This window comes from Pyrgilauda ruficollis, unplaced genomic scaffold, assembly GCF_017590135.1.
Source record: "Pyrgilauda ruficollis isolate IOZ18807 unplaced genomic scaffold, ASM1759013v1 scaffold105, whole genome shotgun sequence".
Classification (NCBI taxonomy): Eukaryota; Metazoa; Chordata; class Aves; order Passeriformes; family Passeridae; genus Pyrgilauda; species Pyrgilauda ruficollis.
The window spans coordinates 1,491,551-1,515,204 of NW_024508656.1; the positions used below are offsets into that span (position 1 = coordinate 1,491,551).

The 23,654-nt window shown below is 56.6% G+C and overlaps 1 protein-coding gene across 5 annotated transcripts in view; it reads right to left on the bottom strand.

Annotated features, from left to right (window-relative positions):
• Positions 1-4,043: 4,043 nt before the first annotated feature.
• Positions 4,044-23,654, bottom strand: part of PCDH1 (protocadherin 1) — a 54,849-nt gene continuing 35,238 nt past the window's right edge. Inside the window, exons 5-6 of one of the 5 annotated variants that reach the window (XM_041470216.1) lie at positions 6,402-6,444; positions 4,467-4,598 (exon numbers count right to left, since the gene is read on the bottom strand). In XM_041470216.1, the coding sequence (XP_041326150.1) occupies positions 6,419-6,444 (26 nt within the window). In that variant the 3' untranslated portion in view covers positions 4,467-4,598; positions 6,402-6,418. Of the gene's footprint in view, positions 4,599-6,401; positions 6,445-23,654 lie in introns of all 5 variants that reach the window. The other 4 variants (XM_041470207.1, XM_041470191.1, XM_041470199.1 and 1 more) reach the window with 4 other exon arrangements.

A 23,654-nucleotide genomic window follows, 5' to 3' on the forward strand; every position in this document is an offset into this window, starting at 1 on the left:
CCCTACCCCAAGCCAGGAAACCACCCAGGATCATCAGGATCCTGTGCACAGGCAGGCAGGGAAACCCCACAGCCAGGGCTGGAGGAGCTCCCTGCAGCTGGGGTGGGAACAGCCATAAATGTGCCTGGTTTGGAGCGGCCCAGATGTTTCCAAAGGGTCTGAAATACCCCAAAAGCCCCATTAGTGCCTGGGAAAGGAGCTGGTGAAATGGTGGGAAACAGAGAAAATCTCCAAAGAGCGGTGGTGGAGATGGGAGGGGATCCAGAGAGATGGATGGGATTTTCCCAGATTCCTGCCTTGGCTGGTGACAAGTGCAGGCAGCCTTGGGGCTGGAGGTGTTTTTTTCATTGAAATATTGGGGTTTCAGTTATAGAATCAATCATAGAATCACGGAATGGCTTGGGTTGGAAGGGGCCTGAAAGCTCCTCCAGCTCCAACCCCCTGCCATGGGCAGGGACACCTTCCACTGGAGCAGGATGATCCAAACCCCGTCCAACCTGGCCTTGCAGGAGTCTGGTCTGTGGGAGAGTCCTCTGGGGGCTCACCCTCCTTGTCCTTGTGCAGGAAGAGCCTGGCAAACAGGGAGCCAAGAGCAGGGCAGGGAGGCAGGTGGATCCCAAAGCCTCCCCAGCTCTTTCTTCCCCTGAGGGTGCTCAGGGGGAGGCGTGGGAAGGAACAGGAAGGCCCAGAAGCAGCCGGGTTTTCACACTTTTATTGTAAAGCTTTAGGAAGGGCTAATTACAATGGAGTTGGTCATCTTGACAGCTCAGCAAACGAACGGAACAGGGGAGAACGGAAAGGGGCATCACGACGGTGTCATGCTCACGGCTCCGAACAGAAAGAGTTACAAGGGAATCAATTGTGCTCACAGCGCCCGGGGAAAACCAAGCCCAAGGCCCAAAGGCTTCCCCGCACAGGGAAATGCATCACACATTGAGCAGTACAACCTTAGCAAGAGGCGTCGCCTTAGACATAGGGCACCATCTGAAAAATAGTGGGGGGACTTTACTCTGCCATAGGATTTCTCCTTTTAGAAAAGCTACACCTGCATGTACATAAAACTGTACAAAAAACAAGGCATCACAAGCAAGGAAATGAAATCTCGTATAAATAGAACCAACACTGAAGAGCTACAAAGGGGTCGCTTAGATCCTTCCCACGCAGCCTGCCGGCTCCCTGGCTCCCACCTTTGGTTTTCCCCCTGGCTTGTCCTAGTGCAGTGTGAGATACAGTGAACCCTCCTCCTCCCTGTGCTTGTCTGGACTGGAGCCCGTGGGGAGCTGTCCTCCCCCCACGCGCACAGAGGCTTTATCCTTCTGGCTTATAATTGTGCAAATGAGCTTCTTCCCACAGCACCTCCTCCTTGCCCTCCCCCTGGACTGATCCCCAGCGACACTGGCAGCTTCCCCCCGGGACAAATCCCCTCAAACCCCTCTCCCAGGACTGATGGCTGGCACCCTCTCCTCCCCAGGGACCCATCCCCCTGCACCCCTGGTACCCCACTGAGGCCCCGGTCCCATTGCCCTGCTCTGGCCTTCCCCACACACCCACCAGTGCCCGAGACCCCCAACCCCTGTGTGCCCCCAGACACCCAACCCTGGCCCCACCGTGCTCCCCTTCAAACCCCCACAGCCCTCTGTGCACGCCCACAGGACTCAGCCACCCCCAAACCCATCCCCACCCCCATCCCTCGGGGACCCCTCTGCACTCCCCCCTCCCTCCACACCGTGCTCGCACTGAGGACCTCGCCAGGTGCTCCAGGAGACAGCACAGCAATTCCATCCACAGGAATTCCAGCCTCGGGATCCCTCTGGAGACCCCAGCACAAGGTAGGGAACCCCCCGCCAGGATGAGGTGGTCTTGGACAAGCCCCCCTGGGATGTGGCTCTCTGGGGGTCCCCAAGAGGGGCACTGGACACTGCCACTGCCTGGGCCCAGGGGAGGCGTGAGCAGCCGAGTTGGCAGTGGAGTCAAAGATCGTGGCCAGCGCGGCCAAATTGCACATTCTGCCCAGGTTGGCCCTGAAACTACAGAGCTACAATAAAAACAAGGTCAGGAGCGGCACCTGCTCAGGCAGCCACACCGGGGGAACGCGGCCCCGCAGGGCAGAGCAGGAATCCTGGCCGGGCAGGCGGCCGGACCCCCACCAGGAGCATCCCCCGGCTCCAGGGCCACCGGCCGGACGGGAGCAGCAGCGGGAGGCCGGGAGGAGGGTCCTGCCCCCTCCGGCTGGCACCGCCGGCTGCCGGGGCCGCGGGAATGCGGGGTGGCAGCGGTGCCACCCGGGGAAGGCAGGGCTGGGGCACGAGGGGCACGAGGGGCATGAGGCAGCGGGTGCGAGCAGGCGCCTTCTGCCGCCCTTCCTTTGTCCCCCGGGCTCGGCTGGCACCGGGTCCCCTCGGGGAGCTGCGTCTGCCACCGCCCCATCGAGGGGAGAGGAGCTGCTCAGAGCGGGGTGCTGGGGGGAGAGGCTGGGCAGGGGGTCCCGACAGGCACTACAGCTATGGCAGGGCAGGCCCTGCCCCGGCCCTGCGGGGTCCCTGTGCCCCGGAGCCCGGCGGAGCCCCGCGCCAGCCCCGCGGGCACGGACCGGGCGCTCCGAGGATGCGGCGCCACAGGAGACCCGTCCTGCCGGCCTCGCTCCCTAAGGAAGGTGCCAGAGCTGGAGACGGGAAGCACAAGGGTGCAGCACGGCCCCTCCCGCGGCCCAGACGGGGAAGGGCTACCCAGGAATGAGGCGAGAGTCGCCCGGACCCCTCCGGCCAGGGGTGCACCCCAAAACCAGGACTGTGCCCCGGCTGCCGAGGGAGCAGCGACAGAGCCAGGGGTCCCCCTCAGGAAGCCCTGTAGGGGCAGGGGTTCCTCTCCCCCCGCCCCAGGTGGGGACCATGCACGGGAGCTGAGGATGCCGGGGCAGCAGGGACCTGCCAGGGAGACCGGTGGACCTTTGACAATGGAAGAGAAAGCTGGACCCCGTGAGAGTGGCCCTGTGGCCTAAGGGCAGCGGAGTCCAGCGGGCAGGGGCTCGGCGGCCCCCAGTGTGACCCTGAGACAAAGCTCCTCCTCACAAAGGCAATGGTGGCTTTACAGGCGGATGGGACGGAGGTCGAGGGCACGGCACAGCCTGGCCTCGTGGGCATCCCCTGCCCCGGAGGAGGCCCAAGGCGATGGGCTGAGAGCCGGAGCCGCTGGCGACCTCCCTGCCAGCAGAGGCGGACTGAGGGCTTCTCCGGACCCAGCCGGTCCCTTCCTGGGGACATCCCCTCCCCGGACCCAGCCGGTCCCTTGACTGGGGGCTTCCCCACCCCTCCTCCACCCGCCAGGCCCAGGGCCACCACCGGGGACTCCCCCCACCCCCAAAGCAGCCCCCACCTATGGCACCGGGCAGTCCCTAGGGACCCTGCAGCTTGTGGGCACAGTGACAACGTTCAGAAAGAGATCCAGGCTGAAAAACAGCAAAGTCCCTACAGTCCGGCCAGGATGCTGCCCCTCTCCTCCAGCTCCCCAGCTGCTGTTTCAGGGACTGATCACATCTCTATTTACAATATAGAACATGAGTGCGGGCCGGACGCTGCGCTCCCAGGGGCTCTTCCACGCAGGAAACCATTCAAAGCTGGAACTTGCTCCCTGTGGTTTGTTATTTTTTTCTCTTTTTTTTTTTTTTTGTTTAGTTTTTTCCTCTTTTTTTTGTCTGCATTTTTTTCCCCTCATTTTGTTTTGTTTTGTTTTCTCTTTAAACGTCTTTCTTTTTTGTTTGTTTCAAGGACAATAAAAAGTTGCGATCAGGCAGGACTTGAATGTCATTCCTATAAGATTCGTATTTACAGGAGTCTACAGCAAAGAGACAGGCAGCTGGCTCCCCGTGCTGGGGGACACTCCTCATCCTATGCCCCAGGAACTCCACCAGCTCTGCGTGGACCTTTGGTACGTAAGCCCTTCTCTCCCTTCTCCGTGCCCTCCGCACCAGGAGCCTGCCCAGCCCTCCCCGGCAGCAGTTCGGGATGCTCGGCAATCGGGGTTGGGATGCTTTTCACCCTCCCCACCCACCCCCAGCCCCGGGCAACACGGGGTTAAAAAGGCGCTCCTCTCATCCCTGCCTCGCCCTGCCCTGCTCCCCGCAGAGCCCCCAGCCTTGGCGAAGGGCCGGAGCCATAAAGCATCAAAGTGGAAAATGTTCCTCTGGCCTCAGCTCCCTGCCCCTCACGCCCAGCCTCACAGGTAGATCTCTCTCTTGGTGGTCTGGGCCGAGGGGGTGGTGGCTGGCTGGAAGTCCGAGGTCTGGGTGAGAGGAATTTCCTCCATGGGAGAGTCCTTGCAGGGCTCATGGCTACTATTGGAGAAGGCACTGTACGTGGGGAGCAGGCGGAGGTTGGCCATTTTGGTGCTGCGCTCTTCTGACAGTCTGGGGCTGCCGTTCCCGACTTGCTCTTGACTCCCTCTGTCTTGGTAAGGCACAAAAGTGGAGAGTTTGAGGGCGTTCTTGGGCCTGCGGCTGGGGGAGGACTGGCCAGGCATCCAGCAGGTGTCGGAGTGGCCGAACTCTGTGCACTCCCGGGTGCAGGTCCCAGTCATGGCTACATCGGGCAGAGGCCGGAGATCTGCGAGGAACAAGGGACAGCGGCATTACCCCCGGGAACTCCAGCTTGGGAACCCTGCCTCGGGAACCCCAGCTCAGGAACCCCACCTTGGGAACCCTTCCTCAGGAACCCTGCCTCGGGAACCCTGCCTCGGGAACCCCTTCTCGGGATGTGGGGATGAACAGCAGGGACTGGACATCTCCATCCTACCCATGCTGGGAGGGACAGCCGGACTCACGGACACCCTGGGAGCCGGACCTACATGAACACTTCAGGAGCTGGACCCATGGACACCCCAGGAGCTGGACCTACGGACACCACAGGAGCTGGACCGACAGACAAAAAAATGGGAGCAAAGCAGAGGTGGGAGGGAAACCCAAAGCCACAGAGAAACAGGAGGCAGAGCACAGGACAGAGCTCCCCCAGCCCCTCTGGACACCAGGATTGCACAGGCAGGCTCCACAGCTTGGATTTGCACCACAGGACACACGCTGCCACACCAGGCTTGATCCCAGAAGATGAGGCACCACCTGGAACCTGCTAAACTCCAGGAATTCCCATTGGGCACTGTGGCATCCCATGGCATCACTGTGCAGAGACAGAACTGCCCTGGACTCAGCCCCGAGGCACAGCTGTGTGTCCTGGGCAGCATTCTCGGGCATCCCTGCCCTGCTCCCACTGCATATTCCAGGCCCAAATTCCACATTCCAGCCCCCCCTGGCACCCTCAGCAGGAGCCACAAGCCCAGCCAGAAGTCCTGGTCCCCTGTGGAGCTGAAATTCCCAAGCACATGGAGGCAAAGCCCACCCCGAGAGAGGCCAGAGATGCCGTGGGGTGCCCTGTGCACCAAACCCCTACCCCCGAGGGAGCCCAGCACCCCAGGACACCACAGCTCCCTGCTCCTGGCACAGCCGGGACACTGAGCACCAGTTAGACCAATTCACATGCTGGTGTCCTCACACACCAGCCACTCCCTGCCCCAGGTGTCCCTGAGCCTTGGCCAGGTGTCCTTGGCACAGGCAGCGCCTGTCACGAGGCTTCTGAGGCCAGAATTTGGCACTTCCATGCAGAGCTGAGTGTCCCTCCCAGAGTCATCCCAGCCACGAGCCATTCCTTGATTTCTGCCTCAATTTGGGACACCACAGAGTGCCCCAGGACACGTCACTGCTGCTGCCACAAGCAGATCCAGCCTGGTGCTGATGTTGGGGTGGAAGCAGGGGCCGCTCATGACCTTGAGGCTGCTCGGACTTCCAGATGGTTCCCAAAAATCCTCTCCATGTCTCCACCACCGTGGACTCTCCACCCCATCCACTGACAGACTGATGGAGGGAGACACTAAGGAGCTCTGGGGACCTGAGACCTGTGGGGCACCCCCTTCCCACAGGACACACACTGGTCCACACAATTCCCTCACACCAAAAGCAGGGCAGACCCAGAGGCACTCCCTGAGCCCTGGAAAGAAGCAAACCAGAGCACCATGGTGGGGTTTCTGCCCTGGCCAATGCTTCCTCCTGCCACCAGTTTGGGACTGCCACACACCCGAGTCACCCTGGCACAGCTTTCACACACAGGATGCAGGAGAAGGCTCCAGACAATGCTGGGAATGCTTGACACCGGCATGGACGAAGGGGTGAAGTCAGCAACCAACCATTGTGTGAGCACATCTAGCCCTAAACCAGCCCCCAGTGACGCTCCCCAAACCCTCAGCGGGCGGCTGAGGCAGCCCAGCTCCCCCCTGGGGCCTGTGCCCACATTCCATCCCTGGCACCCACGGGAGCTCCCCCTGGCAGCTGGGATATCCTGGCGGGAGCCACACAGACATACCTGATGGCAGCCCCCCTTCACAGCCTGCTCCGCTCAGGGGACTCTGATGAGGGGCAGAAAAAGGACGACAGCGTCACATCAGTGCACAGCCCTGGCTCCACACCCCCTTCAGCCTCTGCCACCCCTGTCCCCCTGGTCCCCGCTGCCTCCTTGGCCTCTCCTGGCCCTGCTCCAGCCTCCTGGAGGCCGCTTGGCCACTGCTGCTCCTCCCTCACTCCTTGCTCCAGCTTTATCCTGATCCTCCCTGGAGCCCAGCGGCCCTGGCGGGACTCCCACGGGATGCTGGGAGCCACCTGGGTGGTGACACACGGAGGGGTTGGGGCTGTGCACACACACAGGGATACACATGGATACATACACAGATACACATGGACACACATAGGGATACACACACATAGATACACACAGAGGGATACACACACATAGATACACACAGAGGGATACACACACATAGATACACACAGAGGGATACACACACATAGATACACACAGAGGGATACACACACATAGATACACACAGAGGGATACACACACATAGATACACACAGAGGGATACACACACATAGATACACACAGAGGGATACACACACATAGATACACACAGAGGGATACACACACATAGATACACACAGAGGGATACACACACATAGATACACACAGAGGGATACACACACATGGATACACACACATAGATACACACAGAGGGATACACACACAGGGATACACATGGATACATACACAGATACACATGGACACACACACACAGATACACACTCAGGGATACACACACATGGGCACACACATGGACACACACATGGATACACACATGGATACACACACATGGACACACATAGGGATACACACACATGGAACACACATGGATACACACACAGGGATACACACATGGATACACACACATGGACACACACACAGGGATACACACACCCATGGATACACATACCCATGGATACACACAGGGATACACACAGGGATACACATGGATACATACACAGATACACACCCATGGATACACACACATGGATACACACATAGGGATACACACACATGGAACACACATGGATACACACACAGGGATACACACATGGATACACACATGGATACACACACAGGGATACACACATGGATACACACACATGGACACACACAGGGATACACACACATGGACACACACATGGATAAACACACAGGTATACACACAGGGATACACACCCATGGATACACACACATGGATACACACATGGACACACACCCATGGATACACACCCATGGATACACACACGGATACGCACACATGGGCACACACATGGACACACACCCATGGATACACACCCATGGATACAAACACGGATACACACCCATGGATGCACACAGGGATACACATGTGGATACACACACATGGATCCACACCCATGGATACACACCCATGGATACACACAGGGATACACATGTGGATACACACACATGGATCCACACTCGGATACATCCCAGCAGGATGCTCCGCCCTGCTCGCGGCGCGGGGGACAGCCATGCTCACACTGCGGGGACAAAAAGCAGCAGCACAAAGCAGCCCAGGGGACACGGCGGTGGCATGGGCAGCACGAGAGCACAGCTTGGCAGGGCACATCCTTGGCCATGCACCAGTGGCCTATTTCCTGGGGAGTTGCCTTGATTCTCTCTCCCACGTGAGAAACAGAACCAGGGGCACAACGGCTCCGTTTTCATCCCTACTCTGGGCAAGCAGCAGCAGAGAACGGAATCTGAATCCAAGAGGATTAATCAGGTTTTCCTCTCAGGACCACAGGATGCTCCAGTGGCCACGCAATGGCTTGGACACTTTGATGTCATGTTCTGTGGTCTTTTCCTTGTGTCCATGAGAAATTATCACCATCCTTTCCTCACCAACTTTCCTCCTGGATGTCCTTCCTCTTGCAGAAAGGCCCTGGTGCTCTGTGCTCCCAGGGCAGTGGATGGGAGCCATCCCCTCTTCCTGGGGCAGAAGGAGCTTTGCTGAGCCCACAGAGGGGACTGGCAGGACTGAAATAAAATCCACCTCTGCAGGGAACAAAGCTACGGAGATTTCCTCGTGCCAGCAGCAGCTTGGGAATGGCAGGATCAAGCAGGAACGCTGTGTTCAGGGTCTTTTATTCTGCTCTACCCATTGTCTGCTCCTGGCACTAAAGCCTTTTTCCAGTGTTGTCCCCTTGCTTGCAGAGCCACTGAGGAGCGGATTCTGTGCCATGAGCCCGGAACAGGGCAGGGTGGAATTCCTGAATAGCTGGGACTGAGGGAAAACACGACCCCATGGCCTAATTCCCAGCACATGCTAGTGGCTCAGGGACTCCGATGTGCCACCAGACAAGCACAATTCCCTCCTTGGTGGGAATTTTGCCCACGGATTTTCCCCAGTTTTGTGGGGTGGTGAGGAGGCAGGCCCACACCTCGGGGTACACAAAGGGTACTCGGGATTTCCGATACTCCTCCACCCAAAACACACTTTTGTGCCTCTGAAGCCCTGGAATGTGACAACATTCCCAGGGATGAAGAGGATGGCCATGCCCTCTCTGGTATCAGGGTGTTCTGGTCACACCAAATAAAGCTTTGTGCAGCTGCCGTGTTTTCCTGAGCTTTGACCCATCCTGGTTACTCCAAGCCACCAGACTGTGCTTCCCAGGCAGGGAAGTGGTTGTTTGGACATTCACAGTCCTCACATCCTCCTGGCTCCCCACTTCCTGCAGCTTTGCCTCTCTCTGGCATCCCCTGGTCGGCTGCCTCAGGGTGCTCTCATCCTCAGGGATGAACCCAGGGCAGGAAAATCCGGATCCCTTTGGTTTCTTGGGGAGAAAGGTTGGAGTTTTACACCGGGATGCCCTCAGAGATGCCAGGTTGGCTCCTCTGGGAAGAGGCACAAATTGGTGTTGCTGTTAATTGTTCCTGTCTCACTCTCTCCTCACCCAGGGCACGAGCTCATCCGGTCACAGGGCTCCTCCAAAACCTTACTGGGGGATTCCAGCACAGCTCTGGGGCACTTTGGGAACAAGACAAAAGCAGCAGCCTCAGCCAGCAGCACTTCCATCTCCTGCAGGAGATGGGCAGAGGTTCCCTCACCCTCTGCCAGCCTGGGAGCTCCAAGCAGAGGCTGAGCCAGCCCCGAGCATGTTTTTTATGCCAGCTGGTTTTTATCCCCAACCTGGTTTTGTCCTCCCGTGTCTTCCACTTGCGTCAGTGCAGGGAGAGCAGGGATGGATGATGTAGCACAGGAAAGGTCTTGGAAGGGAGGGGAAGTGCTGGAGCAGCTCTGGGAGGGGAAGCAATGGGGTTGTGACAGAGCAGAGCATGGCAGAGGATGCAGAGAAGGCCAGGAAAGGGGAGGAGGGAAGCACAGCATGCCAGGAGGGACTGGAGAGGCTCAATGGTGTGGGGAAGTGCGGAAGGGGAGTGTGGGGAGAGCTGCTGGGAGGAGAACCAGATGCTTTCCCAAAGCATCAGAAAAGAGAAAAGGGATCAGAAAGAGCCTTCTTCCCTCCCTGGGGAGAACTCATTCCAGCCAGCTGCACCAAAAGTAGAGCCCCAGAGCCCTGACCTGTGCTGGCCCTGGGGACAGAGGGATGGAGCAGGGCCCACGCTGCACCCCGGGGTGTCAGGGGTTCCAAAGGTCTGTCCTGAGCCAGCGAAAGGGACAGGGCTCCCAGGAGAGGCAGCTTGGCCACCATGCTGTGGACACCTGGAAATGCCTCCTCTCCCATTCCAAACCCTCAGTGCTCTGCAGTCTCCTCTGGGATGTCCCTGAGGGTGGTGGCCCCCCATGACATCACCTCCCAGCAGCACTGTCCCTCCTCCTAGTGCAACAAGGACTCCCTTCCCGCCCCACAGTTCTTGGCAGTCGGCACCATTCCCTATTTCACCATTCCTGGTGCTGTTCTCCTGCACTGTGGCTCCTACAGGAACCATTCCCACGGGCTCCCTGCTGCCCATGGCAGAGCTGTTGGCAGGCCCCATCCTGCCGTGCCAATGTTCTCCACAGGTGCCACTCTCCTGCAGCGCCACTCCCCACAACTGTGTCCCCCCCAGGTGTGTCCCTGCAGGTGTGTCCCCGCAGGTGTGTCCCCACGGCGCACTCCCCAAGGCACAGCTCTCCCACGGCGCTGCTCCCTCCAGGTGCCATTCCCTGCAGCGCCATTCCTGGGAAGAGCCGTCCCCCGCAGCGCTGCTGCCTCCAGGTACAGGTCCCCCAGGGTGCCACGTCCTGCAGGTGCCATGTTCTGTGCTGCTGCTGCCTCCAGGTGCTGCCTCCCCCCGCTGCTGCCTTCCCTGCAGGCAGCACTGCTGCAGTGGAGCCATCTCCTCCAGGTTCCATGTTTTACAGCGCTGCTCCCTCCAGATACCACTTCCCTGCGGAGCTGCTTCCTCCAGGCACCAGTGCTGCTGCTTCCCTCCCTCCTCAGACACCCTTAGGAACAGCTGGGGTTGTGCAGCCCAACATCCCGTGTTCTTACACTGGCTAGCACCATTGCTATCTTATTCAATTCCATCCCATTGCTATCCTATCCTATCCTATCCTATCCTATCCTATCCCAACCCCATCCCATCCCATCAGGAGCTTCCTACAGGGAACAGGAGCTCCGTGCCTCATTCCCAACACATTTTCCCCTTGCCAGGGCTGTTGGGAGAGGGGAGCTGTGCTGCAGGTGGCTCTGGAGCCAGGATCTCCTTCACAAGGCTCACAGACAAGGTCTTTCTTCACAGTTCCCAAATGAGGGGGGCACAGCCAGTGCATTATCCCAGCAGGGAATAATGGAATATTCTACCTCGGGTGGCTCCTCCAGAGCCTTCCCAGCCCCGGCCCCTCCTTCGGGCACTCTGGAACAGCTTTGGGTCTCTGATGTTGTGGCACCCGAACTGCCCCAGCACTGGAGGTGAGGCTGCCCCTGAGCAGAGCGGGACAATCCCTCCCTGGCTGATCCCCCAGAACACCCTTTGGATGCAGGATCCCTCCCGCAGCTCCTCACCAATTTCTGGCCCATATTCCCGTGTGGACAAGCCCAGAGCTTATCAATGTCCCCTGCAGAGCTGCTGGAGCGCTGCCTGTGCCCCCGGCGGGGATGGATGGGCACGGAGCGCTCGGAGCCGGAGCAGGGGCAGGAGCGCCCGCAGCTCCCGCAGCTCCCGCAGCCCCGGACCCCCCCGCAGCTCCCGCAGCCTCCCCGCGCAGCCAGATGGCTTCCCAAACTTCCCACCCTCGCTCCAGATGGCTCCCGGTGTCGGAACCCGACCCGGCACTGCCCACCGAGGGGTGACTGCGGCTCCAAGCCACACCTCCAGCTCCCGGGGCAAGAACGAGCAACACCCGCTCTTCCCCACATCCCCAGAGCTGCCCGGGTGCTGCCGGCGCACAGACGGGTTTCTCCTGGGCTCCGCAGTCAGGGATGGAACACACCCGCAGCATCCCCCCGGCCCCTCCAGCCCCGCTGGCTCTGCCCCTGTGCTGAGCAGCGCAGGGAACGGGCTGCCAGCCCCCAGCTGCACACACGGATCAGCCCCCAGCCCTGCAGGACATCCCAGCGCTCCAGAGCTGCAAACGGCTTCCCAGCCCCTGCCGGGGGGAGCCCAGCACGACTCCGCAATGGATGTGGACAGATGAACCCACCAGGCTGAGCATCGACAGCACAGCTGGGGCTGGGGCGCTTTGCCTGGCTCCCAGGGGATGTGTCCTTCCTTTTCCTCACTCCCAGGGGGTCTGTTCTTCCCTCACCTGGCTCCCAGGGGATGTGTTTTCCCTTTTCCCTGCTCCCAGGGGATGTGTTTTCCTTTCCCCCATTCCCAGGGGATGGGTTTTCCTATGTGTGCCGGAGGAGTCACCTCCCTGCTGCAGTCACCCCGGCCACATCGCCAGAGCAACGGCAGGCAGAGCACCCAGGTGGATGTTCCTGGACACTGAGAATGTCCCTGCACGGCTCAGAACACACTGAGGCCTCCCAAAATCCCCATCACCCCACAGCTTCCCTGTGATACCCAGCAAAACAAATTCAACCCTCCTACAGTAGATTTTGTGGTCATAGTGCCAACTCCATGATCTCCTACCCTGGCACAGAGGGGCTTCAACCTTCACTGGACTATAAAAAGCAGAATTATTACATTAAACTGCTGAATAATTATGTTAAGAAGCGCCTAAATATGATTACAGGGTTCAAAGGTTAGGATATGCCAAAATTAGGATTGTCCAGGCAGCCTTATTTCTCCTCCTGCAAGTGCTTGGTGATGCAGAGCAGAGTCTCACTCTGATGGGAAATATTTCCCCTGGGGTCCCTTTGTGGCTTCCAGGGAGAGGACAGAACCCCTTGGGAAGTTTAACAGGGAAGAAACTGATTTGCCAGTGAGACTCATCCCCAGAGGCTGCAGAAACTGGGGAAGGTACAAGGAAAGGGTCAAGAGTTCACAGAAAACTCCTCCTCTAAAAAAGGGCTGAAGGATGGGGGGTGTTGCTCTCCTAATGAGAAAAGCCAGCAATTTTATCTCCTCCTTCTGGAAATAAAATATCTGGGCACATTTCAGTGGCACTTCTCAGAACATTTGGTACCTGGCACATGCCATCTATGAAAAATCAGGTCCCTGCAGCTAGAACTCATAGCAGCCAAAAGCAAAGGCACAGAATGAGCATTGCTGGGCAATCCCCTCACTCACGCTGCATAAAACAACCCAATCCAGCTCCAGAGTGAAACTCTGGATCCATTCATATCCCAACATTATCCTCTGGCTGTCCTACAGACCAGAGGCATTCCACAAATACCCACCAGAAAGGCTGGGGAGTCCAAACCAATCCATGGAATAACCAAACCCTCTTCCAGCACTGGCTCCTGCAGCACCCAGGTGAGCAACAGCACCTGAGGTTCCTTTAGGGGCACACAAAGCCCTAAAACCATGGAATTTGGGCAGTGGAGCTGCCCTCCTTCCCTCCCTGCCCCAGGAGCTGGGACAGGTGGGAGCTCAGGGCTAATGATGGTTATGTAAATCCCAGGGGAGCAGCACCACCTGCCATCCCCGGGGCTGCCAGCTCATGCATGCCTTGGATGCGCATTCCTGCTGCCCAAATTCCTCCTGATTGCTCCAGCCTGTATTCCTCATTCCCACCTGGCTCTGCTGATGGATGCACGGGATTCCACCCCCGGGGGGCTGGGAATGGCCTGTCCCCCCTGCAGGCAGGGGCTCCCTGGGGACACGGGAATGGCTCTCCCAAAGTTCCTTGGGGACACAGGAATGGCCACCCCAGAGCTCCCTGGGGACACAGGAGTGCCCACCCCAGAGTTCCCTGGCACACTGTGGTACTGGCTGCCAGCCAGTGTGACCACAAGGGGCCAGGCCAGCAGGAGCAGTGTCACCAGTGCCACTCTGAGCACCCACTGACCTGGTGACACAGTGCCCACAGCCCAGGTGCCCTTCCCAGCCCTCTGGTGTTCTTCAGTCTCAGCTGGACCTGGGTGAGGGACAGGGGTGCCCCTGGTGGCACCAGGTCCTGGGGAGCTGCCAGTCCATTTTATCACAGATTGGTGACACACAGTGCTCCTCTTGTCCTGTGTCCCCAAGTCCCCAGCTCTCAGAGAATCACTGGTCATGGTTCCAGAGGGGCTGGAGACCTGAGCCATGGCAGGATTGTGCCCTGTGGGGCTGGGGACAGTCCCCCCACCCAGCAGGGACATGTCACAGCAGCAAATACTTCTTCCAGGAGAACCTGAGCACATAATCCTTGAGCTTTGAAAGTGCCTGAGCCTGTGAAAGGCCAGGTCTGATCCTTCCTGACCTGTCCCCTCTGCCCTGGGCTGGGGGGAGCATAGAGGGTCCCCTCCAGCCCCATCCCTCCCAAACCATGGCATTGCACCCTGGCATCCCTGGGGCTGGCCTGGGCACCCTCCTCCTGCTGCATCCCAGTGCTCACCCAGCACCTGCAAGGGTTAATCTGACTCTCCAGAGCTTCTCAAAGCTAATTAGAAAGAGCCTGGGCAAGTGTGGTGGCAGACACCACTGCACTTATCTCCCCACTTCCGGGGCTCTGCCCTTATCATTTAATTAAAGCTGCAGCCTGCTTCCCTGGCTGGCAGCAGCTCATCACCGAGGGCACTGGAGCTTGAGGCAGCCTCTGCCAGCTCGCCAGGAAGAGCAGGAGAAGGAACAGTCCCTGGGAAGGACAATCAAAGGGAGAAGATAAAGGAAGAGTCCCTCTGTGCTGGCTGGGGACTGGGAAGGCAGTGAGGGACCCCAGAGTCCCCCTGGGGGGACATGGGGACAGCTCTGCTCCAGGGGGACCTGGGCGGTGTCACAGCATGGGAAGGAGCCAAGGAAAGGCCTTGGTGGGAGGCACTTCAGACTGGCTCCATCTCCCAGAACCCCCAGAGCAGCTCTCCCACACTGGTTTTGATCCAGGCCAGGTGCCCATGGCCTCTGTGCCCCCCTGGGCACCCCTGGGCTCCCAGGAAGGCTCCCTCAGGTGCACCCTGACCCCAGAGTCCCAGAGCAGAGCCAGCCATGCTCAACCCTCCCAGAGGAAAAGAACAATCCCTGCCATGCTGAACCCAGCTTCCCAAAGAAAACTGGGGACCACAGAGCACTGGGAAATGTGCAGGAGGGAGGGAGGCCACTGAGCAACTGATGGATGTGAATCAGGGAACAGCACAGATGTCCACAAAGCAATGGCAGCGAACGCTTGCCGCTCTCCAAAAGAGAGCATGGATCACAGGACCATGGAATCACAGAATAGTTTGGGTTGGAAGGAACCTCAAAGCTCATCTTGTTCCCTGCCAGGGGCAGGGACACCTTCTGCTAGCCCAGGCTGCTCCAAGCCCCATCCAACCTGGCCTTGGGCACTGCCAGGGATCCAGGGGCAGCCACAGCTGCGCTGGGCAACCTCAAGGCCTCACCACCTTCACAGGGAAAGATTTTTTCCCTAATATCCAATCTAAACCTCCTCTGTCAGCTGGAATCCATTGCCCCGATGGATAAACCCTGGGAATGCTGTTGTCTGAGGCCACACGGCAGTGTGGGCACAGCTCCCCAGGGATGTGTTCTGAGGTACATTCAGTGCACGTTTTGGGACAAGCAGCCCCCAGCCGCTGCTGGCAGCTCCCATGCCAAATCCCACACCTCCCTCCCAAAGCGTGGTTAAGCTAATGGATCTTGAAAGGAAATTTTCATAATCACTTTGTTAGCAGGGCTGAGGCAGCACAGCTTGTTCTCCAAAACTAGCTGGAACAGCTCTGCTAGAACTCATGAAAAACAGAAAAAGAAATCAACCTGAGGGAAACCCAGCATGGAAAATTGAAGCTGTGGCGTTGGAAAGCAGCTGAGGCGATAAGTGATCGGAAAGGAGCCCGTGCAGTACAAAATGTCAGAGCCTGAGGTTGCGCAGTGCAGGGCAGGATCCTCACTGCCGGCTCCCGGAGCTGCTCCGGAGGCACGGCCTGGCCGGAGCCGTGTGGATCCTCACTGCCGGCTCCCGGAGCTGCTCCGGAGGCACGGCCTGGCCGGAGCCGTGTGTGCCAGGAGCAGAGCCGCGGAGCAGCCCAGAGCCGCGGGAGCACCCGGAGCCAGCGCTGCACGGGGAACGGGAGCACCAGCCCGGGGAGGGGCTGGGAAAAGGGCTCAGCTAGAGAAAAGGAGGTTCAGGGGACACTTTGTGGCTCTGCACAACTCTCTGACAGGAGAGGAAAGCAGGAAGGAGCTGCTCCCAGGGGAAAAGGATAGGATGAATGGCCTCAAGTTGCAGCAGGAGAGGTTCAAGTTGGACATCAGGGAAAATTTCTTCCCAGAAGGATGGTCAGAGCTGTCCAGGGCAGTGGTGCAGTCACCTTGGAGGGATTTCAAAGCCATGTGGATGTGGCACTTGGGGACAGGGGTTAGTGGTGGCCTTGGCACTGCTGGGGGAATGGTTGCACTTGATGATCTCAGAGCTTTTTTCCAACTTAATTCCATGATTCTGTATGAAGGGTGGTCCTCTCCCCACCCTGCTCATGTTCTAATCACACAAGCCAGTATTAACAGGCAATAATTGGATTATTTTTAATTAATTTTCAGCATGGCCACTCCTCTCACCTCACCTACAGCCACAGAGAGCACTCCAAGGAGCACCAGTCCATGCACACAGCGATTTGGGAATACCAGCCTGGCTTTGTGAGTCCTCTGCAGTGTTTGCTCCTTGGTGGCTGCCTCTCATTGTTCCTGGGTATTAAAGCTCTTGTGTCAAGGAGAAAAGAAGTGGCGTTCGCATGTCTGCCTTTGAACAAAACCATTGTTCAGCTCCATCAACAATTTAATAATCCTTCCCTGGCAGGACAATGGACGGGGGGAAATCGTGGGTGCAGGGGGGCCGGGAGCCACAGAGCCAAGTGCTGTTCCCGGCCTTTGAAGTCAGGGAGGTGTTTAAGTGACGAAAGAAATCACAAGTTTATGAAAAGGGCTCCTCTCGAGGAGGAGATCTGCAAACAAAGGGAACTGAGACCACTCAGAGGGAAGCAGAGCAGGGAGAAGGAAGAGCCCTTGGAAGAGAGTCAAGCCAAACCCCAAGGAAACCGGGAGAGGAAATGACAGTATGGATTTGCATGTGGATGCTTTGTTTCCTTGCCACGGATCTTTCCTGGGCTGCTTCCGAGGAAAGGGAGCACCCTCAGATCATTGCAGCTCTTTTACAGCCTGTCCTGACCCTGTCCTGCAGACACTGAGGGGGAAGAGCCCTGCTGGAATTTTTGGTGGCTGTGAGAAGGATCAGGGGACAGGCACTAAATGCAGGGTGAGGCTCTTGGGCCGTGCTGAGGGGGAAACGTCTGTCCCTGCTGGAGGCACACACAGCCCTGGATCCCAAATCCAGCCCTAGGGAACCAAACCCACCTGAAATCCAACATACAGCAGTCCTGGGAGCGTTGGAACAGGGGATACAGCCAGGGATCTTTGTGGGAATGATCCCACATCAAATGGGGCCGTTTCTCTGCTGATTGCTCCGAGATCCAGAGCCCGAACCCCTGGGCTGCCCAGCCCCTTTCTCTGCAGTGCAGCCGTGCCACAAAGCAGCTGAAAACGCTCCTTATTGACGCCTCCAACGCCCACAGACCGTGAGGCTGAAAATCTGCAGTGGGAGCACCACGGGGAGAGGTTTTGTGCCTGGCACGTGGCAGGAGCAGCGCTGGTCACATCCTCCTGTGGTGCAGGCAAAATTCACCCCAAGGAATCAACCCCTCTGCTTGAATTGGAGCATTTGCCCTCCTGCTGTGATTCCCCACCGAGCACTGAAAGAATCTGCCGCCCTAATGGCCAGGACTGGGGAGAAATACCCTTCTCTAATGGCCAGGACTGGGGAGAAATCCCCTTCTCCTGGAAAAGCGGGCGGGATCAGTGCCAAAGCATCCGGCTGAAGGAGCAAACACGGGATATGGGGAAGTTTAGGAACAGGGAGGGCTGGTGATGGCTCATTTGAGAAAAAACCCTGATCCTGATGAATTTTGCTGTGCCCTGTGTTTGTTTTTAGGATGGCAGCAATAAGCCCTTGCGGGAAAGCAGGGAAAAGACAGAAAATCGCTTCCGATAGGGAATATCAACCTCCAGCTACCCCTGGGTGCTGCAGTTTACAGGCTGCTGGAGGAGAGATGCAATAAAGTTTGCACCACTCGAGGGAGGCCTGCCAGAGGCAGTCCTAAAGGCTGCCATGAATAAAACACGCTTTAAAGAGCCAGCGAGGATTACAAAATCCTAAAACCCAGGCGGGACAAGTGGGATACATCATCCCCCCCACGTCAGAGGCAGGTTGGCAAAGAGGATGTGCTCAGAGCACAGCACCAGGGAGCAGCAGGATGATCACAGGAAGATTTGGATTTCACAATCCAACAGAGATGGATGAAAATTTCCAGAATCAGTCCACGGGCGTCATTTTTTGCAGTTATTTTTCCAAAGGGAGGAGACGGCAAGAGCAGGTCTGCTCCTTGTGCGAGGGAAAATCCGTGTGCGGCACGGAGCAAAGCAGCGTCTGTGCCCAGGTAGAGAGCTCCGAGGGATCCGCGACTGGAGAGGTCCAGGCCAGCAATTGACCCTTTGAAGGAAGCCGTACATCATCATTAAAGAGCTGCACGTCCCGGGGGATCCAGAGGTGAAACAACCCCGGCGCTGCTGTCCCGGTGTAGGAGAAAACAGGGCTCAGGGAATGACAAATGGAATGCGCGGGGACGGCAGGGTTTACCTGCAGCCCGAGCACGGGAAGGGCTCGGGATCTGCTCCTCAGGGAAGCTGATAGGGGAACAATAGCCTGCAAGTGGCATTGTTTGCAGGAAAGGCGAGATATTTGCCTTTTCTCACTGATGTTGCTGCATCTCTGTGGGGGCCCCTTCCTGTGTGGCTAATAAGCAGCAAGACACCAGACGTGGAATACAAAAATTCCTTTGGCTTTGATTCCTTTTCTTTCTGGATAGAGTCAGCCTTACTTTTGTCAAGATCCCTGTTGTCTGGGTAATTTCATCTAGAGATCCTCAAGGAGGAGAGATCTCCACATCACTCCGAGTTTAATATCTCGGTTTGAGCTGGCATATATTCCAGCAATAATTTATACAGCTGAAGAAGGGGAAAAAAAAAGATTACTTCTGTCTAATTGGCATTACACTAATTACCAGCAAAATACATCAGGCAAATATCACATCTCCTCACTCTCTGTCATTTTGCATTCCCTGCTCCATTTTCTCTTTCCTCGGCAGCAATAAAACAACACGACAGCCATTCCGACATCCCTGAGCAGGGATCACATCCTGATCCCCTCCTCCTTTTCCTGCTGCCTCCTTGTTTCCTCATGTCCAGGCAGGTTGCACTAACCCAGACACACACAGCTGACAGAGAACTGCTGTTCCCAGGAACCTGTTCATTCCAGCATCCTGCTCTTCCCTGCTGGATCCCTTCCCCAGCCTCTCCCATGCTCCTTGTCCAGAGAGTTCATCCCTGGAAGAACATTTTATACCTGGGTAATACAGAACACAGACTACAGGAGAGTCACAGGTTTCACCCATGGGCCACCTGAGCTGATTTATTCCTGATTCACAGCGTCCCTGCCAGACTCCCCCAAATTATTGGAAAAATGATGTTATTTTAGCCTAACACCAGTCTCATGCCAGAGTAAAGGTGCCAAATGTAAATCCAAGCATGTCCAAGACCTACCACGAGCAGAGTCCTCATCATCCAGCTCATACTGATGTGAGCTCCCTGCCAGACAAGAGCCCTGGAACAGAGCACTTTGGAAGGATCCTTCCCTGTTCTTGTCCCCCAAGCCTAGGAATGAGGTCTGGATGTTTGTTTTTAGGGATACAGCCCTGGAAGGAGCATCCAGGTAGGACTGTGTCCGTGACACCCTGGGAGGCTCCCACCAGTGAGGTTCAGCCCTCCTTTTCCACGAAGACTGAGGCTGAAATGCCTCACAGGGATCATTTGGGAGCCTTGTACCCCGTTCAGAGGCACGACCCCCTCTCCACCCCGCTGGGGACAACACACACAGACAATGTCCCTGCATGTCTCTGATGGGAAAACAGCCTTCCAGCCACCAGCACATAAATTCCCTCATTCCTGCTTGTTGGAAGCTTCTTGTCCTGCTCAGAGGTGCTGGAAAGGGAGCCCAGCTCCAGCCACACTGGCCAGGGAACAAGGACTGAGCCCCACGTGGCTGCTGTTGTGTCCCTGAGCAAAGCGTGGCCGCCTCAGCTCCCGGGAAATGAGCCCTGGATGCTGGCGGGGAACTGAGCTCTCAGGAAGGAGAGGCAAACGCAGGGGCTGCCACGGTTTGATAACCTCTGAGGCACAGCAGCCTGTTCCTGGGATGGCTCGCCACATCCATGACTAATGGGAGATTTATGGAGTGTCCTCTCCACCGGGGGAGCGGAGTGCCAGCGTTCCAGCCACTTAACGGAGGGGACTTCAAATCAGGATGGATGAGAGCCCGTGGGAAGGAGACAGGAAGAGAGATTCTTTAATGGTGACAGCACAGAGGATCAAATCCCGGGGAAGAGCCAGCAACTGAGACTGACACCTGACCTGTCTCAACAGCAAAGCTCCCATTGATTTCACCAGGGACAGGGATGAATCCCTTATTCTCTATCTCCTGCCGGCGAGAGGGATTTTCCATGTGAGGGATCCACACCTGACCGATCCTTCAAATTCAGCCACCTGCTATTTTTATGAGAAAGAAACTGCGGTGTGGAGTCCACGAGAAGCTCAAATGGGAGAGTTTGTAAGCTTCTCTGGCATTAAGTTTAAATCCCACGCTAATGCAGGTCCCTTGCACGGGCAGAGGCACTGCCAGGCAGGTTTATGGAGACATTCCGGAGCATTGGGAGGCAGATAAAGGGGAATAACTGCGGTAGATCACACGGGAGCTGGAAATGGCACGTCAAATTACTTCAAAAGAAGCTTTCTAAGGAAGCAGGTCTTTGAAAACAACAAATAGTCTGGGGCTGCTGAGGGATCCTGCCTGTCTGTTGCTTTTACACTCGGTGGCTTTTTCTGGTTTAGACGTGTTCTAAAGCTGAATGCCAAGCTCAGAATCCCTGCCTCCCGCAGAATCCCGGCTTCCTGCAAGTTCAGCTCTTTGTGGAGCCACAGAGCAGGCAGGGTGGGAAAACTTGCTGTCTGGAGAGCAAAACTGGCCCAAGAAATGTGACCCAGCAAAACCTCAGCCTGGTCACTCCCCTGTCCAGCTGACCATGGAGCTGAGCTGGGACAGCAGGACGGCCCAGGGACAGGGGTGAGCCAGCCAAGAGGGACAGGAGGGACCTGCCTATTGTGCTCCTAAAACACACACAGCATTATGGCTCATGAGAAATCATCATTCCCAGTCCTGGCTGTCCCCCACCTGTCCAAAGAAGCCCAAGCTCGAACGTGCATTTTAAAATGGGCTGGGAAACACAAAAGAAGAGCCTGAAGCAGCTTCACCCAACCCCTCACTCCGAGGAAATGTCCTCCCTGAAGAGGAACGTGGGACAAGCAAAGAAGGGCCCCACCCTCTCATTCCCATTGCAGATCTAATTCGGAAAACTCTTCCTGGAACCGGGTTTAAAGAACTGGAGCTGAAGATATGAATAGTTGGAGGCTGACGTAAACTATTTTTGGAAAATTGACTTTCTACCAAAGAAGGGATGTTGAGATTTGGCCCAGAGATAAGAATAGCTGTGCGTGACCATTTGCATGGGCATTTGCATCGGAATTTGCAACCATTGCCAGGGAAAAGGAAAATGCCAAGTCCTCTGTGGGTTGGGTTCCTGTTTTAATGTCACTGGGGTCACATTCTGCCAGGTGAGAACCTTCTCCCAGGCCTGCTGAGGTGGAATGTGATGGAAAACATTCCTGCCTTGGACTGGAGGAGTTCCATGACACAGTTTAGCCTCCCTTGTTGGGAAGATGGGAAATCCTCCCTTCCCTGGGACAGTAGAAGGCGCCTTCCCTCAATGAGCTAATTTATAATTCTTAGCTAAAACTTCCATATTCCCATCTGTTTGTAGCTGATTCCCTTAAGGAAAGTCTCACAGTTTGCCATGGAGCTGACCAAGCCCAAGAGTGGTTCCAAGGAGTGGGGTGAGCTTGGGATCAGCAGCTCCCAGCTGTTCCCCAGGCCTGGGGTCTCTGCAGGATTGCCCAGAAAATCCACACAGTGAGGGCAGGGTCATCTCCCCGAGCTGTGCACTCCCCATGCACAGGGACAGCAGCATCCTGGGGAGGGCTTCCAGAGGGAAAGAGGAATAAAGATCAGGAGAAATGATAGAATTTTCTCCACCCAGTAAATTCAGAGCAGGAGGAATGTGATGGACATAACACGAGCGAAAGGGCATTCGTAGATTTCCACCGGCTTGCCACAGACAGCAAAAGGGAATGGAAGAGATCCCAGCCCAGCCCAGGGTCACAAGGACCAGCAAGAAACTTCCAAAATCCACTCCTGAATGCAGCAGGCACACATAGGGCCATGGGGACCTGGATATGCTCCAAGAGAAGGCACCTTCCCACTGAAATACGGAGTTTTTGTCTCTTGGGCGTTGACTCCGAGTGACTGCACTGCCTGGACCTTTCACAATCACACCACATGGGCTCAGGGACAGAAATGGGGGCGGGGGGGGAAGCAACCAGAATCCAACAGGGAAATTTGGGTTCTACAAATAACACCTCTAAAGATGTCCAGAATCCGCCAAGGATCTTTGGAGAACTCGAGGACAGTCTTATGTGTGTGCTACCACATAATCCTGTGAGGCAAGAGAGGCAGATAAATTATTGCAGCTATTTTGGACAATGTCTGAAGCGAGGAGCAGCCTTCTTAGAAGGTCTTGAGAGGATTAAACGCACTCTCTGGAGCTGGGAGCAATGTGCTTGTTCCTGGGGCAGGGGAACAGCCGTCCCCTGTTTACCCCGGGCTCCTGGGGACAATTAAGGAAGGTCACCTGGCTGGTGTGGCAGGACAACTGCCCTGCCCCGAGCAGCTCTGGCGTCAGAGTCTGCCCAGACACAGCCACTGGAAAACATGGAAAATAAGGAAATAGGGCTGGAATTACAGCTCAGGCAGAAATGTTGAAACTGGGATGGGGTAATCCAGGGCCATTTGCAATCTGCTGGATGTTGTCTGTCCTGATAAAAATCTTTTCCCAGCAGTGATTAAGCAAACCAGGAGCCAGTTTTCGGGATGAACCAACATTAAGTGTGGAAAGGAGAGAAGCTCCCAACTTCTTCTGCAGAAATGCAGGTGCTGAGGATCACTGAGGGACCCAGAAAGAAATTCCAGAGGCAGATGATGAGCAGAACGTGGTCACAAAGAATGTGGACACCCTAAACCCGGGCAGCGGTGGGAGCTGCTGGTCAGGACAAAAGGAATTCCAGCCCTGAAGTGTTAAAAAGGGCTGAAGATCAGTTACAAAAACCCCAAACCCACAACGTCTCAGCTAGAGAGGAGTCCAAGCAGCAGCCAGACCCGAGCCCAGCTGGACAGATGTGTGACCTGCGGGATCCCAGTCAGCAAAGGCCAGGAATGGCATGGATCTAGTGGGAATCCCACACCCCAGACAAAGCCCACTCCAAAGCATTCCTCAGCCTCTGCAACAAAGCAGAAGTGCTGCATGGTACATTTGAAAAAAAACCCAACTCCACAGACTGCAAATGTGCCTGGAACTCTTTCTGCAAGACAAAAGGGACATTTGGAGATAATATAGGAAACAGAGAATAGGTTTTAAGATCTAGAGGAGTCTCTGTGCC